We start from the raw sequence: 13,278 nt of genomic DNA on the forward strand, positions 1-13,278 counted from the left end.
CCAAAACCAAATCAGGTCCCAGCTGGGGAATCCCTCAACCTATTTCAGCCGTTCTTTTGCCCGTAAGCCGCGTGCCCGAGGGACAACAGTGACCTATAAATACATCCCTGCGATGTCCTCCGGCGGGTCTGCGCCAGCACGGGGTACCGCAGCCGCGTTTCGGTGTCTCCCTGCTGGCAGGGTGGGCAGGGTGCCCCTGCGAGCACCCCACTCCCTGGGGCCATTTCCCCCCGCTGTGGGTGCCGGGTCCAGCCTTGGAGGGTGGATGTGTGCGCTTCCTCTACCGCCGAGGCTGCCGCTGCGTCTCTTTTTGGCAGGGCGATGTGGGGCGCAGCCGTGGGCACGCACGTAGGTAGGAACCCAGGCGCCTGGCACTGCCCGGGGCGTGGATAAATTGTGGGCATTGTCGCTCGTATTGAGCTGATGTCGGGAATGCTCAACACTCCTCCATCAGGGAGGGGTTAGCAGCTTTGCCCAGGCATGGGGGCACGGTGCCGGGAAAGCCGAGGCTCACCCAGAGCTGGGACCTGCATGGGATGTCAGGACAGTAAGACAAGCTTCCACTTTTAGAGTGGTTGACGTCCTTACAAAGCTGCTTTTCATCATCTTCGCAAGGTCATGGTGATCAGGGGAGGTCCTCAGGGACTGGAGAAAGGCAAATGTCGCACCCGTCTTCAGTAACGGCCAAAAGGACATCCTGGGGAGCCACGGGATGGTCACCCTCATGATGGGAAAATCATGGAGTGTGCTTTCTTGGAGCACATTTCTAGAAGAGGGTGGCTGGGAGCAGTCAGCATGGATTAACCAGGGGTGAGTCACGTCTGACCAACCTGCTTGCCTCTCACGATGAAATGGCTGGATTTGTAGGCAAGGGGAGAGCAGTGGGTGCCATTTACCTCAACTGCAGCAAGGCTTTCAGTACCATGTCCCACAACTTGCATCCAAGTGAGGATGTCATGGTCTGGATGGGTGGGCAACCAGCTAGGTAAAAATCAGTTGGATGATCAAGCACAGAGGGTAGCAGTTAGTAGGACGCACTCTACCAGGAGGCTGGTGAGAAGACACGTACGGCAGGGGTCTGATCTGGGATCTGTCCCACTTGATGTCTTTGTCCATGACCTGGAGGAGGCTATGGAATCCCTTCATGTCAAACTCACACATGAGCCCAAATGGGGAGGACCAGTTGATACTGGGTAGGGCTGCTGTCCTGAAGGACCGGGGTGGGCTGGAGGAATGGGCCAGCAGGAACTTCACGATCCAGGGAGGCGATTACGCGCCTCAACTCAGCACTCGTTAGACCTCATGTAGACCTCATCTGGTGAGGATGGCCATGCCTGGGGAGGGGGCTGCAGGCTACATCCTCTGAGCCCCGCCAGGACGAAGGCAGGTGCAAGCTGGCCTGACCCCGGGCAGGCTGGCTGGGGAGGAGAGGTCCCCACGGGTCCCCTCTCACCCAAGTGGGAGATCTTTATATGCTGTTATGTTGCAATTTTTGGCTGGAAACAGAAAGGCCTGTGCCGGAGATCTACACCCCTTTGTGGGTGGAAGAGCTGAGTCAGGCTTTATTTTTTTAAATTTTGGCAAATGAGGCATCAGCTTCTATTTCTTTTCTGAACTGAAGACTCCCTTGGACAAACGTGAGCTCACTTATCTTCTCCAGTGATGACAAAGTTCGGTGGTTTAATTGACACGCGTTTCAGATTTTTCACAGAACTGGCTCTATCATTTCAGAGTGTAGGAGGAGAGCTCTTCCAAATGCCAGCTTCTGCGCTATGATACGATGTCTTATTGATAAAATTGACAGGTTTTAATTCATTTGTGATTGCAAGAAGGAAGGCAGGAAATAAATCGGTCTTGGAGGTACTTTACAACTGCTCTTAGTTACCTCAGGCATGAGTTGTTGAGGCCACTCAACGTGGGATGAAGGCCCATCCCATTCACAACCCTCACAAGCCACCCAGATTCAGAAAGCCAAAACCTGGGAAGCTTTTGGAGTCACAAAATTTTCAAAAGAATCCTAAACTTAGTCTTCCGATTCTTACAAGAGGGCAAGATTTGGCTTGTACAAACCAGCTGAGGTAGACAGTGGGATTAAATACGTCAGTGGGATAAGTAAAATACCCGTTTGCAGAGATGAACTTCCCAGTGACCATCAAAACACTATGCGGAGGATCTTTTGCTGTAGCGCTACTTGTCACGTCAGGTTCTCCCCTCGCATGATTTTGAGTGAGCCGGGAACTGTAGACTGGTGAGGCAGTAGGGGTAAAGGTTTTGTTTTACTCTAAAACCACTCCCAGCCTTTGTGACCTTCTACCACACTACTTTTTGGGGAGAGTTTAAGTACATTTTCCCAGCACTGAGCACTTACTGAGAAAGCATTATCTAGTAGTACAAGGAAGCAAAACACCTCACTTCATCAGCTTGGAATCACTGTCTTTTCAAAAGTACTTTCAAGACTAACTTACTTTCTAGATATTCCGTTTCTTAAATATCAGGATTTATATTTGTGTAAGCTGAAGCTGGAGATTTAAGCATCACTCAGGAAACGTGAGAGTAATATTCTCAATGCAATGTTGATTCATCCAGAAAGACTAATATATATTTAACATTCCAACAAGTAATAATAAATACCATACGTATACAACAAAGCTTTAACATTGCTTTTCAAGACATAAATGTTTAACACTTCATTTTCAGATGAAGCTGAAAAGAAATGACAGCAAGGCAAGCTGGTGAGGTTTTCAGCCAAAGCTGACTGAAATGTAAACAAAGAAAAGATTAAATAATTTAAAATTATTTTAGGCACTCATACATAGGAAAAGACTAAAAACACGCAATAAGTTCAGCTGCCCAATTTCCATTTCATCAAGTCTGGCTTCTTAAAGTTCACTTAAACCTGGGATTGCTGTAGCACCTTAGACCTTGGGTTCTCCGTAGCCAATGTACTGTGCATCAACGGCACGAACTGAAAACGATGCAGAAGAATACGTACGCTGACATCATTCTCTCTGTTAGGACTGCGAGATTTGTCTCTGAACTGCCCATCCAAGACATCTTTGTCAGGAATCAGATTTCTTCACCTGACTCCACGTCCCAGCCACAGGACTCCAGCTGCTCATCCTGTGGAAACTCAACCTCAATGTCGTAGATGAAATCTGGGTCGTCCTTCTTCTTCCTGTTCTTTTCGAAGAGCTCATCCATGATGCTCTTCCTTTTGGCTAGTTCCTTGTCATCTAGTTTGTTCATATCCTCTTCTGGGTCAATGGCCTCTTCCTGCTGAAACTTTTCCAAGCTCTCAGCCAGGGTCTCTCCTCCCAAATGACCCTTCAGCAAACTGTAGAGCTTCTTTAGCTGACGCAGTGAGACCCCTTCTAGGTAAGCCTTGTGCCGAGGGTTATTCTTCAGCTGCTCAGCAGCCATGCTGCAGTCTAAAGAGAAAGCCACCGTGAAGACTTACAGCTGCAAGCAAATCTCTTCCCATAAACAGATCCGCTTCTCCCAATCCCTCACAAGTGAGACCTCCAGACTTAGCAGAGCCATTCTCAGGTTAAGATGTAGCCCTGGGCTTCTCAGGGGAGACAGTGTTACCCCAGAACAACCCCACTTTGCGCTCCCTGCATGCTGGTGAGAAGCTACCCAGTGGTTACTAAAAATGCAGTTACCAACTATCTGTTCCTTTCACTGCGTCTGGAGTAAATGCTACAAGTAAACGCACCGCACCAGAGAACTTGGAGAAGTTTCTGACGGGCATGATGCGCTGGCGAGTCTTATCCTTGTTGTCTTCTTTGTAGATCAGGATAATGGATGGAGGCTGAAAGCAGATGCCGCACTTCTTTGCAACGTAAGTCATTACAGCTCTTGCTGCTGGCTCAAGCGTGGTCAGCTCTGTCAGAGGTGGCCTCAGCAATGTCAAAGCTCACTGAAAAACAGGAAAAGAAAAAAGAGAAAGAAAGTGCGAGTGTCTCTCGGTACTGTTCCTTTTATCAAGGTTAGAGTGACCCAAGTTCAGTAAAAACACGCAGCCACAGCAGAAGTCTCCCTGATTTCGGTGGAAGCTGAACACGTTCCTGCCTGCTCTGCGAGCCGGGTGCCAGGGAGCAGAGTGACTCCCAACTCCCGGTTTACACCTTTGTCACTACTCGGGCTTTGAATCGGAATTACGTATCGCACACACATATTAACGTTTTGGTTTACCCGCTAAGTAAAGTACTGCACAGTCAAATGATATCTAAAAGATGTTTTTTATATTTATTCATTTTTTAAAGTGAAAAATGTCATTAAACAGTAAATTTTAAAAAAGGTATTACAGTTTCTTTACAAACAACATCTATTGCAATATCCATTGCTCTGGAGAGCTAGGAATTGCTTACCTACCAAACCCTTTTCTGCCCTAACCACCACGCTTTTAACTTTGTATGGCCTGACAGTTCATATGAAAGCTCCAGGTGTGACTTCAGGGAGAATCTGATTTTTCAATAAAGATATAACGATAAATTTCTGCTGTAAGCTTATTTGAGCATATTTGAAAAAAAAATTCAGAAAAATGCACGTAAAACAAAAATTTGAAACGTCTTGGAACCCCACTGAGAGAGTTTCTACAAAATTAAATACGAACGTTGCAAGAGATGCAATAAAGAAAAGACAGAATTCTATTATACTTATTTGTCTGTTACACATATTTGCTTTGAAAAGATACAAATTGATTAATGTGGTTCAAATTTCCTTTGTCTCTGTTTATGACACAAGCCTGGGGATACTGTATTCCTTATTTCATGAGATAAGGGAGAAGCTTGCATCCATAATGTTGATGTATAACACTGGAATTCCCTTTTTTTTTTTTTAATTTTAAGAGGTGGGGTACCTAGTTTTTGTAAAGCTTTCTTACAGTTTCAGAGTGACCTCAATATAGCAGCTTATCTGTAATGAAGATGGGATAAGGAGAGAGAAGAGATTCAGAAATGAAGGACAAAAGTAATTAAACCCCTTATTAGGGGACAATGAAAACATGAACTAATTTTAAAGAGAGGAGATGACGTTCAACTGTTTACTCCTTCTCAAACTAAGATACACCATCAGCGAAACTGAAAAGCTGAGAATTTGCAAGTGACAAATGGAAATGCTTTTTACACAGCACATTACTATTGGTAGAGCTTAAGCTATAAAACGTTCACGAAGGTCAAGAATGTCTCAAGATTTGAAAATGCTGAGCTGCTGCCTGTGCGCGCGGAGGAACCGGGAACTTTTGCCATGCTTAAAAGGTGGAGAAAGAGGGTGGGTGGGGAGGAAGGGCTGACTGACCCACTAAACATACGGCTGTATTTACACAAACGTACCATACACATGACAATTTAATTTTAAAGTAAGGACTACTAAACTCTCAAGTATCAGTGCGTTGGTCAGCTACTGCATGAATGAGGTTAGGAAGTTAATCCATAATTACCCTTTTTACTCTGAAGCATTTTGTCTTGCAAGAGGAGAGGGGAACGTCAGTCTGACTGACAGCGACAACTTCTCTTTTTCTGCCTTATCGCAGTTGTCAGCACCCAAAATGCTCGAGAACTCCTCAGCATCAGCCCTGCCCTTGGCTCCGTCCCCTTTTCAAGCCAGATGAAATATTAGAGGAAACTTACAGATCCAAATCTGTTGCAGATCCTCTTTCCCAGCTTCGTGTACAACACTGAATGCATGCGTTACCTTACTTTTGGTTTTAAATAACTGAAAACATGCCAGACATGAAGGTTGTCTCCTCCTCCAACTACCCTAGAGACTGCAGTAAGGCAAAGTAAGAAATTACACCCAAAAAGTTAACGTATGTCTCCAAATCAAGAAAAATTTTGTTAATCTTCAAAAGCTACTTTGAAGCCGAGTTGAAAAGTCTTCCTTCATTGTTAAAAACCACGTAGGAAAGAGTTCATATTTGCAGTAATGTTCTCAATACTGAAAATTAACTAGAGCTGATACCTCTTGCTTTTAAATAGTTCTACGAGTTGGGAAGACAAACAGAAGTCTCTTAAGAGCTACTTTCACTATCTTAAAATGAGAAATGATGCTTCAAACTGAACTGAAATGGCTTTTTGAAGGGTCACTGACAATCACGAGAGTGGGCCTCCACCTCTGAAACGGCAAAGAAATCCTTAGACGAGAAACACAAACGTGAGAGGAAGCCATTCGGATCCGCGTAAAAGAGGGGAAAGAGGTTTCGTATCATCAGGCAAGGCAAGAGAGACCTTCGCTGCCAGGCACAAAACGCTGGTTTCAGTAGCTCTGAAACACAGAGAGGTGGGTGGTTTTGCCCTGCCAGCTTCTGTGCTGCAGCAGAACTACTTCTGCCGTTAAAGAGCCGCTTTTCTACCGCCTGTTTCCGCCAGACGAGCAAACCCTCGGGGTTGTGCGCGGTCGAGGCCTAAACGCTGAGGGAGGAGGGAAGCGGGGCAGGATCGGGCTCGTCCTTCCCGCCCCTCGCCCCTTCCCCTCACCTCAGGCGGCGGCGGCGGGACGGGGCAGGAAAGCGCTTCCTCGGCGGCGGCGGCGGCCTCCTCCCGGCGCCGGGGACGAAAGCCGGCGGCCCGGGCCTGGCCCGCTCCACCAAGGGCTTCACCTCTGTGGTTGCCATGGCTACGGCCGCGCCGCCGGGCCCTCCCGCCGCAGGCCCCCTCCGGGCTGCCCTCTCCAGCGCCTGCCGGGACGCGGCGGCGGCTGGCCGGCCCCTGCCGCTGCGGACCCGCGCACCGGGTGGGGACAGCGGCGAGGCTGAAGCCTCGGGGCAGCGTGTAGCGGCGGGTCCCGCCGGCGCCGCGGAGCGAGGCGCGGATAAGCCCCACGGGGTCAGGCGGCCGCCCGCGACGCCCGGACCGGGAGCGAGGCCGTGCGGAGCGGGCCCGCCATGGCGGGCGGCCCGCGGCGGCGGGGCGAGGCGGTTCTCCGCGCCGGGCTGGCCGCACTCCTCTGCGCCCTCCGTAAGTGCCGGCCCGGCCCGGCCGCGGGGGAGCCGCTCCCTGTTGGCCCGGCGGGGGGAAGCCGGACCCGGGGGCGGCTCGCAGCGCTTCCCGCTGGCCGCCGCTGCGGGAGCCGGGGCTGGGTGAAGCCGGCCGGGCGGCCCCGGGCCTGTGCAGAGGCGGCGGGGGCCCTTCCCCTGGCTCAGAGCTCGGCCGAGCCGAGGTTTCAGGCGGTGCCGGGTGATCAAAGCCGGCCGGGCGGCGTGTCAGTAAGCATCGGTGCGGGGTAAACGGCTTCGCGCAGCCTCTGCAGCCGGCTGCGCTGCGCCGGGCCCGCCGCGGCCGCTCAGTCCGAGCGTGAGCAGCTGGGATGCCCTTGTGCCGACATCAAACGGTCACTCGGGCCTTCCTCTTGAAAATCGTTATTTACAGGCGTGTGGAGCAGTGTGCGCCCACTTGTTTGTAGGGCGGCGTGCGGGAAGCAGGGCTCGGTCAGCGACCTAAGAAAGCTAAGGAGCTCCCCGGTCGCAGCTTCCTGAGGCGGGGACGGAGAGAGGGAGGTGCTGAGCTCCTCTCCCTGGGATCCAGGGACAGGACGCGGGGGAATGGCTCAAAGCTGCGCCCGGGGAGGTTCAGACTGGACATGAGGAAGCATTCCTTTACCGAGAGGGTGGTCAAACCCTGGAACAGGCTTCCTGGAGATGCCCTAAGCCTGTCGGTGTACAAGAGGCATTTGGACAGTGCCCTTAACGTGCTATAACTTGGTCAGCCCTGAAGTGGTCAGGCAGTTGGACTAGATGATAGCTGTAGGTCCCTTCCAACTGAAATAGTCTGTTCTATTGTTGAAATTAATAACAGGAGCAAGCAATATTCCAGATTAGGTAACAGAAAAACAGCTGCAGTACCTTCTGCAAAATTTCATACTAAGTCAACATCACCTTGCATTAGGTCTCCGCTCGAACAGATACTGATGTTGGTGACTGGAGTTTCAGATCTAAAAGTGAAATCATGTGGAAACTTAGGGAAAAAATAAAGAAAAGAATGGCTGTAACACAAAGTTCATTGTTAAAATCTGGATCTTAATAGAGATTAATACAGAAGTAGGAGATAAGGACTCACACCTGGAATGGGGTTGCAGTGGGAAAAAGTGGGGATTATTACAGACTCCTCAGTAAAAACAAAAGCACTTTTGAAAGTTGCTCTACTGGAAAAAAAGAAAGATATTTCAACCTTCGCGGTAGCTGAAGCTTGGTGTTCTACTGACAAAACGGCTCTTGGTTGTACTGAATTGAAGTACTGTTTCCCTTTTGCTGTGAGAGGTTTTGCAGATGATGTGTTTGTAGATTACACGACTTCAGTTGCTAAGGTTGTCTGTGCATGTGATAATTATGTGTGCTATTCTGTAAACACCGTTACTCATTCGTTCTGTTATGTTAGATGTGCAGGCTGCTTGTCAGGATGCCACAGTCACGCAGGAGCTTCTGAAAGAGGGGTTTCACAGGTAAGTTGTCACCCTGGCACTGCATCAGAATAATGTGCCACTTAATGTTGTGTGTGAAGAAGCTTCTCTTCTAATTCGTGCACAGTTGTATCAGCTCACTGAGCTGTGATCTGTAGGCATGGCTAGGCACTGGGAATGTATTAGCATGATCAAGTAATTAACAATTACAAGCTATAGTGGAGGAAGTACAGGAAGCCCCTTTCTAAGATCTGTGTGGAGGCTGTTAGTAGTTCTGAGAAGTTAACGAAGAAGTGAAACTTCATTTTGGTCATGGATCATCCTAACCAGAGAAGGAGAGCATGGCTTGACAGGGAACTGTTTTCTGAGTTTGTTGCACATAGTACGTGAGAGCTGTGTCTAATCTCTGCGCGTGTGAGAGTATGTCTCTCGGGCGGGTTTGTGCCATCTTTGAAGTGCAGGTATAAACATTTTGCTTCTGTTGCTTGTTTGAAGGGACCTGCTGGTGAAGGTAGAACTTGGAGTAGCGGGGGAGGATGCAGGAGGCTGCGCAGTGGCGGCTAGAACTCGTCTTCCACCAGGAATCTACGTGGATCCCTACGAGCTGGCATCGCTGCAGCAGCACAATTTAACAAAGGTAACAACCCCAAAGCTAAGGCATCTGGCAGTTACTCAGGTAAGGACGAGCATGCTGAGGAAGTTGTAATCTCTGGTCATTATCTGGCTGGTTGAACCAAGGTGATTAATTCCTTTTCCTGGAAGGAGATGCTGCACGGTATCATCTTTGTGACATCTCATTGTATCTCTCAGCTTGATCAGCATCACCCAGTGCAGGGCGTTTTGTGTCGTGTACTGCTATTTCTATACATAGGTGTGCGTACCGGGGAGCCACTGCACTCTGCTCAGCCCCAGATAAGGAGCTATGGTACAAGCTATTCAGGTTGGAAAGATGGGAGGTTAACCCCCACAGAAGAGGTGGTGGTGGGCTTGAAGTAGCATGCTGTGCATTCGGACCGAATAGCTTCACAGCTTCGTTTTCATCACAGCTTTCTATGTTGTTTTCCAGTGTTTGCTTTGCATGTTGGTTAGAGAGATGTGCTAAGGCTGTAGCTTTAAGGTAATCTCCTTAGGTGCTTAATTCAGTTAAAACATACGGATGCAAAGACTCTGGGCAACTTCTGCTGTTGGGATGCTTGCAGGTGCTGGTATGGCCTTGCTTATACGCATCATTCAGCTAATGTCTCTTAGGTTTGGCTATGGGCATCGTTGCACTGTAAACTTTTCATACGTAAGAATCACTCATTGGAGAGGGACTTGAAAAGTTATTTTGGAACAGCTTAAGGACAGAATTTCCAACTTGATCTTCCTGAGCATGAAATCGGGCCCAGTGTTAGACAATCGTATGAAGAAAAGTTTTCTCTTCTGATGCTGCAGTAGGTTACCACCGCAGACAGTGGCCTTTCAAATCCCAGAATCATGCACAAAATGTTCCTACATCTTTTTTCCCCACATCCCTCCCTTGTGTCGATTGTGATCGCAACACATCTGTATCTTTCTCCACTTGCAGGCGGTGTTAATTCCTGATGTCATCGATGTGGAGGCTCCTGAGTACTTAGCCACAGATCTTCTTGTGCTCCTGTACATGGAACCCGACCCTCGGTGTTCTCGCTGTTTTAGAGCTGCCTTGCCTGTGCACGGGCGGTACCACCGGCCGGCAGAAGAGAGTGAGGAAGCGTTGGTTGTTCTGAAGAGCCCAGAAGTACTGGTCTGCTGCGGTGACGGTGAGATTCTCGTTACGTGTTCTTTTGGGGAGAGAGGAATAACCGTGGGCAAATCCAGAGCTTGGAATCTGGTTCTGTATTTGTCTTCTGGAGATGGAGCTCTCAGTAGACATGTGAACACGAGGGGAAGATAGTGGCCCTGATAAAGACAACGTTGTCTTCCTCTTTGAACGCTGCTGCTGCCTGACCAAGGCAAACTGTCAACAGACTTCTTGGTGTTGCGCCACTGCCGTTGTACCCTTGTACTGAAAGCGTTGGCAGTTGGCCTGTTTGTCACAGTCCCTGCAGGCCCTGGTTTGTTAAAGGTCAGCTGCTCAGACCGCGTCTTCACAGTGTTTCTCTTGGCAGCTGAAGCCATGCATGGCGTATTTAACACTCACTATCAGGTATTTAGGGTAATTCAAGTATTCTGGTGGTTTCTAACACTTTCTTCCTGCATCCTTATATATGAGGGAGGAATGTAGAAAACCGTGTGCCTGAAGGTTAGAGTGGTTGGAGTCTCAGACTCCTGTGAAATAAGAACCTGGTATCCACTGATAATGAATATTTCAAATTACATGAACAATGAAATCCTACATTTTTGCTACAAATTGTATTTCCTTTCACAAAATCATTCTTGCTAGCTGCCAAGTCAAATGTGCTAATGATTCTCAGCCCTTTATCTTCACTTGCACGTTACTTGAGCAATGATTTTCTGGGATAAACTATAAACTGAGGGGCAGGGAAGACTGCCTGGTCAATTAAAAAAGGGGTGTGAAATCTTCCCATTTTTCTGCCACATTTACTACTTGTGAGCAGGAAAACATATTTATTATTAATATGAAAGCATTTAAAGTATTGGAGGGGAATTCTGCATGTGCCAACAGGAGGCCAACAAGGAGAAATGGAAGAATGACTTCTTTGTTTTGGGGGAAAAGAAATTATAACCTTGTGGCTAAAGTTGAGGGGTCTACAGGCCAATGATGAATTCCTTGCCCTGTTAAGGACAGAAGGGCCAAGATACCACACAGGTGAGATTCTTTCTTGGGTACCTACTGTATCAGGAAGGGAAGAGTTGCAAAGTTCACGAGAAGGACTGCCCAGCACCACTTTGACCATGCAGGTGAGCTGGCACATTTCTGTCAGTGCTGTTTCACCTATTGGCTTTCAGGGAGTAGATTCTGTCGAGCTGTTGTGGAGGAAAGATACCTCATTTGGAAAAGTCTTGCAGGCCATATTGCTTCATCCCGTCTGGATCCTGCTGACGCATTAACGTCTTCCGTAGATCGCCTGTCTGCAGAGTGTTGGAAGCCTGCTGAAGTGGAGGCTCCCTGTTCAGGCAAAAACATCAGCCCCTGTCAGTGGTACAGCGTAACGCACAAACCTGTGAGTTCTTATTTCTGGTGGGAACTCTTGGTTCTCTTTTAACAATTGCTACCTTTTTTTCTGTGATTAGTGACTTCCGTAGCACAGGAACTAATCAGTAAAAGACTAGTTGTGCGATTCCCCCTTAGAGAGGCTCCCTTCTTCCTTCCTGACAGGCTTTTAGTGGGGGTCATCCTGCCCTTCTGACATGCTTGTAGTCACTCTGCTCTTGTAGTTCTTTATGGGGCTGCTCTCCTCACCTTTTTTTAATACTTTACTTGGAATTCTAGGGTATCATTGGCAGTGGTCAAATTAAGAAAGGTCTTTGCAAAATAGATGCTTCAGAGGAGTAACAAAGTGGAAAACTACTTTATGATCTAACTAAAGGAAGGGTAAAACCCCAAAGATTGAAGGAATAACATCTTAAAAAAAAAAAGCAACTTCTGTTTGTTTGGTTGTTATCTGATTGGCTAAGTATCTAGGAAAAGGTGAAGATTCTTTATTCTGTGTTCAAAACCAAGGAAAGTTGGATCTTTAGTGTGGTCAACAACTGCCTTTGATGCTCTAAAGGGTTGCAGTAGCATGGAGATTCAGAAATAAGACTAATTTGTCTCATAACAAATCTGTTCATTTTCTAACATGTGTGCCTTCCTATATTTAAGATACCTGCAGATGTCTGGGATATCTGCAGCTCTTGTCCAAAAACATTTTGGAGCTTTCTGCGTCACAGAGAAGCGAAATAGTTGTTTGCCTTGGAGAAAACTGGCTTCTCAGTGATCTGTGAAATGCTCATTCTGAGAGCTTCTCTCTTCCATGCTGTATTATGTACATATCCTCCGTGGCAAGCCTACTGTAAGAACAAAGATACAGAGGATATAAATGATAAATTTATTGAGCTTTGTACTGCAAGAGCTCCGTTTGGTGTAAATTGAAAAGTTACGTCCCCTCTTGGTTTTGATTTCGAATCCCAGAAGCCTTAGCAAAGGGCTAGTTAAATACTGGTCTGGTTACTAATCCTCTAAGTTGCAGTCAAAGAGAGATAGTTTGTTAAATGTGTGTAACCAATTTACTTTTCTTTGTAGGCATATGAGGAATCGATTCTGCAGGTTCCAGTGGGGCTCAGACAACACAGTTCCTTAGTGTGTGTCGTGACTCTTCTTGCCACGGTGCTCTGCTCCAGTCTGATTCTTGCAGCCGTATGCAGATACGGACACTTCTCCACAGTGACCTGCTCAGAATAAAGAAATACGGAAAAACTGACCTCCTGAACATGATCACCTTCCTAAATGAATCCTACTCTACTGTTATTTATACCTTGCTAATGCGCGAGGGTCCCATAATGGGTTATGGCCTAATTCTTACAAACACCTTTCACACATAGAAGACTGTTTTGGTGCGTTGTCAATAGACAAAGCAGGTGGAGGGTAGGAATAGCGCTGCAAAAAGCTGGAAGGACTGCCACAGTCTCTGTTCCGATTCCCTCCCCTGGCCCAGAGACTGCTTCGACTACAGTGCTGCCTTTTGCAGAGGTGTTTGTATTTCTTGAATTTAAACCAACTGACTCAGGGATTGGTTATTAAGGGTATGAAAAGCATTATCTGTCATTAAAGTTTCTGAATTTTAAGCTTGTTTGCACTGTCCAGACGGGTTACACGTGAATTTGTGAAGAGACATTCTGTGCTTACCTGGAACAGGAGAAGGCTTAAATAATCTCTCCCATTCTAATAAATGGGAGGGATTAGCTGCTCTTGGTCAAATT

At 47.6% G+C, this 13,278-nt stretch overlaps 2 protein-coding genes across 7 annotated transcripts; one reads left to right on the forward strand and one right to left on the reverse strand.

Annotated features, from left to right (window-relative positions):
* Nucleotides 1-2,557: 2,557 nt before the first annotated feature.
* CEP19 (centrosomal protein 19) lies at nucleotides 2,558-6,623 on the reverse strand. Of its 4 annotated transcripts, none has more exons than XM_075157864.1 (3): nucleotides 6,228-6,466; nucleotides 3,721-3,919; nucleotides 2,558-3,428 (listed from the first exon to the last, which is right to left on the reverse strand). In XM_075157864.1, the coding sequence occupies exons 2-3, from the start codon at nucleotides 3,848-3,850 to the stop codon at nucleotides 3,067-3,069; spliced, it is 492 nt and encodes a 163-aa protein (XP_075013965.1). In that variant the 5' UTR covers nucleotides 3,851-3,919; nucleotides 6,228-6,466; the 3' UTR covers nucleotides 2,558-3,066. The 4 variants fall into 4 exon arrangements, with proteins under 4 accessions (XP_075013965.1, XP_075013963.1, XP_075013964.1 ...); XM_075157862.1 differs by having other exon boundaries at nucleotides 5,962-6,466; XM_075157863.1 differs by lacking the exon at nucleotides 6,228-6,466 and adding an exon at nucleotides 5,441-5,913.
* An 88-nt stretch (nucleotides 6,624-6,711) lies between these two features.
* PIGX (phosphatidylinositol glycan anchor biosynthesis class X) lies at nucleotides 6,712-13,143 on the forward strand. Of its 3 annotated transcripts, none has more exons than XM_075157858.1 (6): nucleotides 6,814-6,956; nucleotides 8,373-8,436; nucleotides 8,890-9,070; nucleotides 9,962-10,175; nucleotides 11,440-11,540; nucleotides 12,602-13,143. In XM_075157858.1, exons 1-6 carry the CDS (start codon nucleotides 6,884-6,886, stop codon nucleotides 12,758-12,760), a joined length of 792 nt encoding a protein of 263 aa, XP_075013959.1. In that variant the 5' UTR covers nucleotides 6,814-6,883; the 3' UTR covers nucleotides 12,761-13,143. The 3 variants fall into 3 exon arrangements, 2 of the variants coding, with proteins under 2 accessions (XP_075013959.1, XP_075013960.1); XM_075157859.1 differs by having other exon boundaries at nucleotides 6,815-6,956; nucleotides 8,890-9,031; XR_012674784.1 differs by lacking the exon at nucleotides 12,602-13,143 and having other exon boundaries at nucleotides 6,712-6,956; nucleotides 9,962-10,561.
* The last annotated feature ends 135 nt before the right edge of the window (nucleotides 13,144-13,278 follow it).

This window comes from Calonectris borealis, chromosome 9 (assembly GCF_964195595.1).
Source record: "Calonectris borealis chromosome 9, bCalBor7.hap1.2, whole genome shotgun sequence".
NCBI classification, from domain to species: domain Eukaryota; kingdom Metazoa; phylum Chordata; class Aves; order Procellariiformes; family Procellariidae; genus Calonectris; species Calonectris borealis.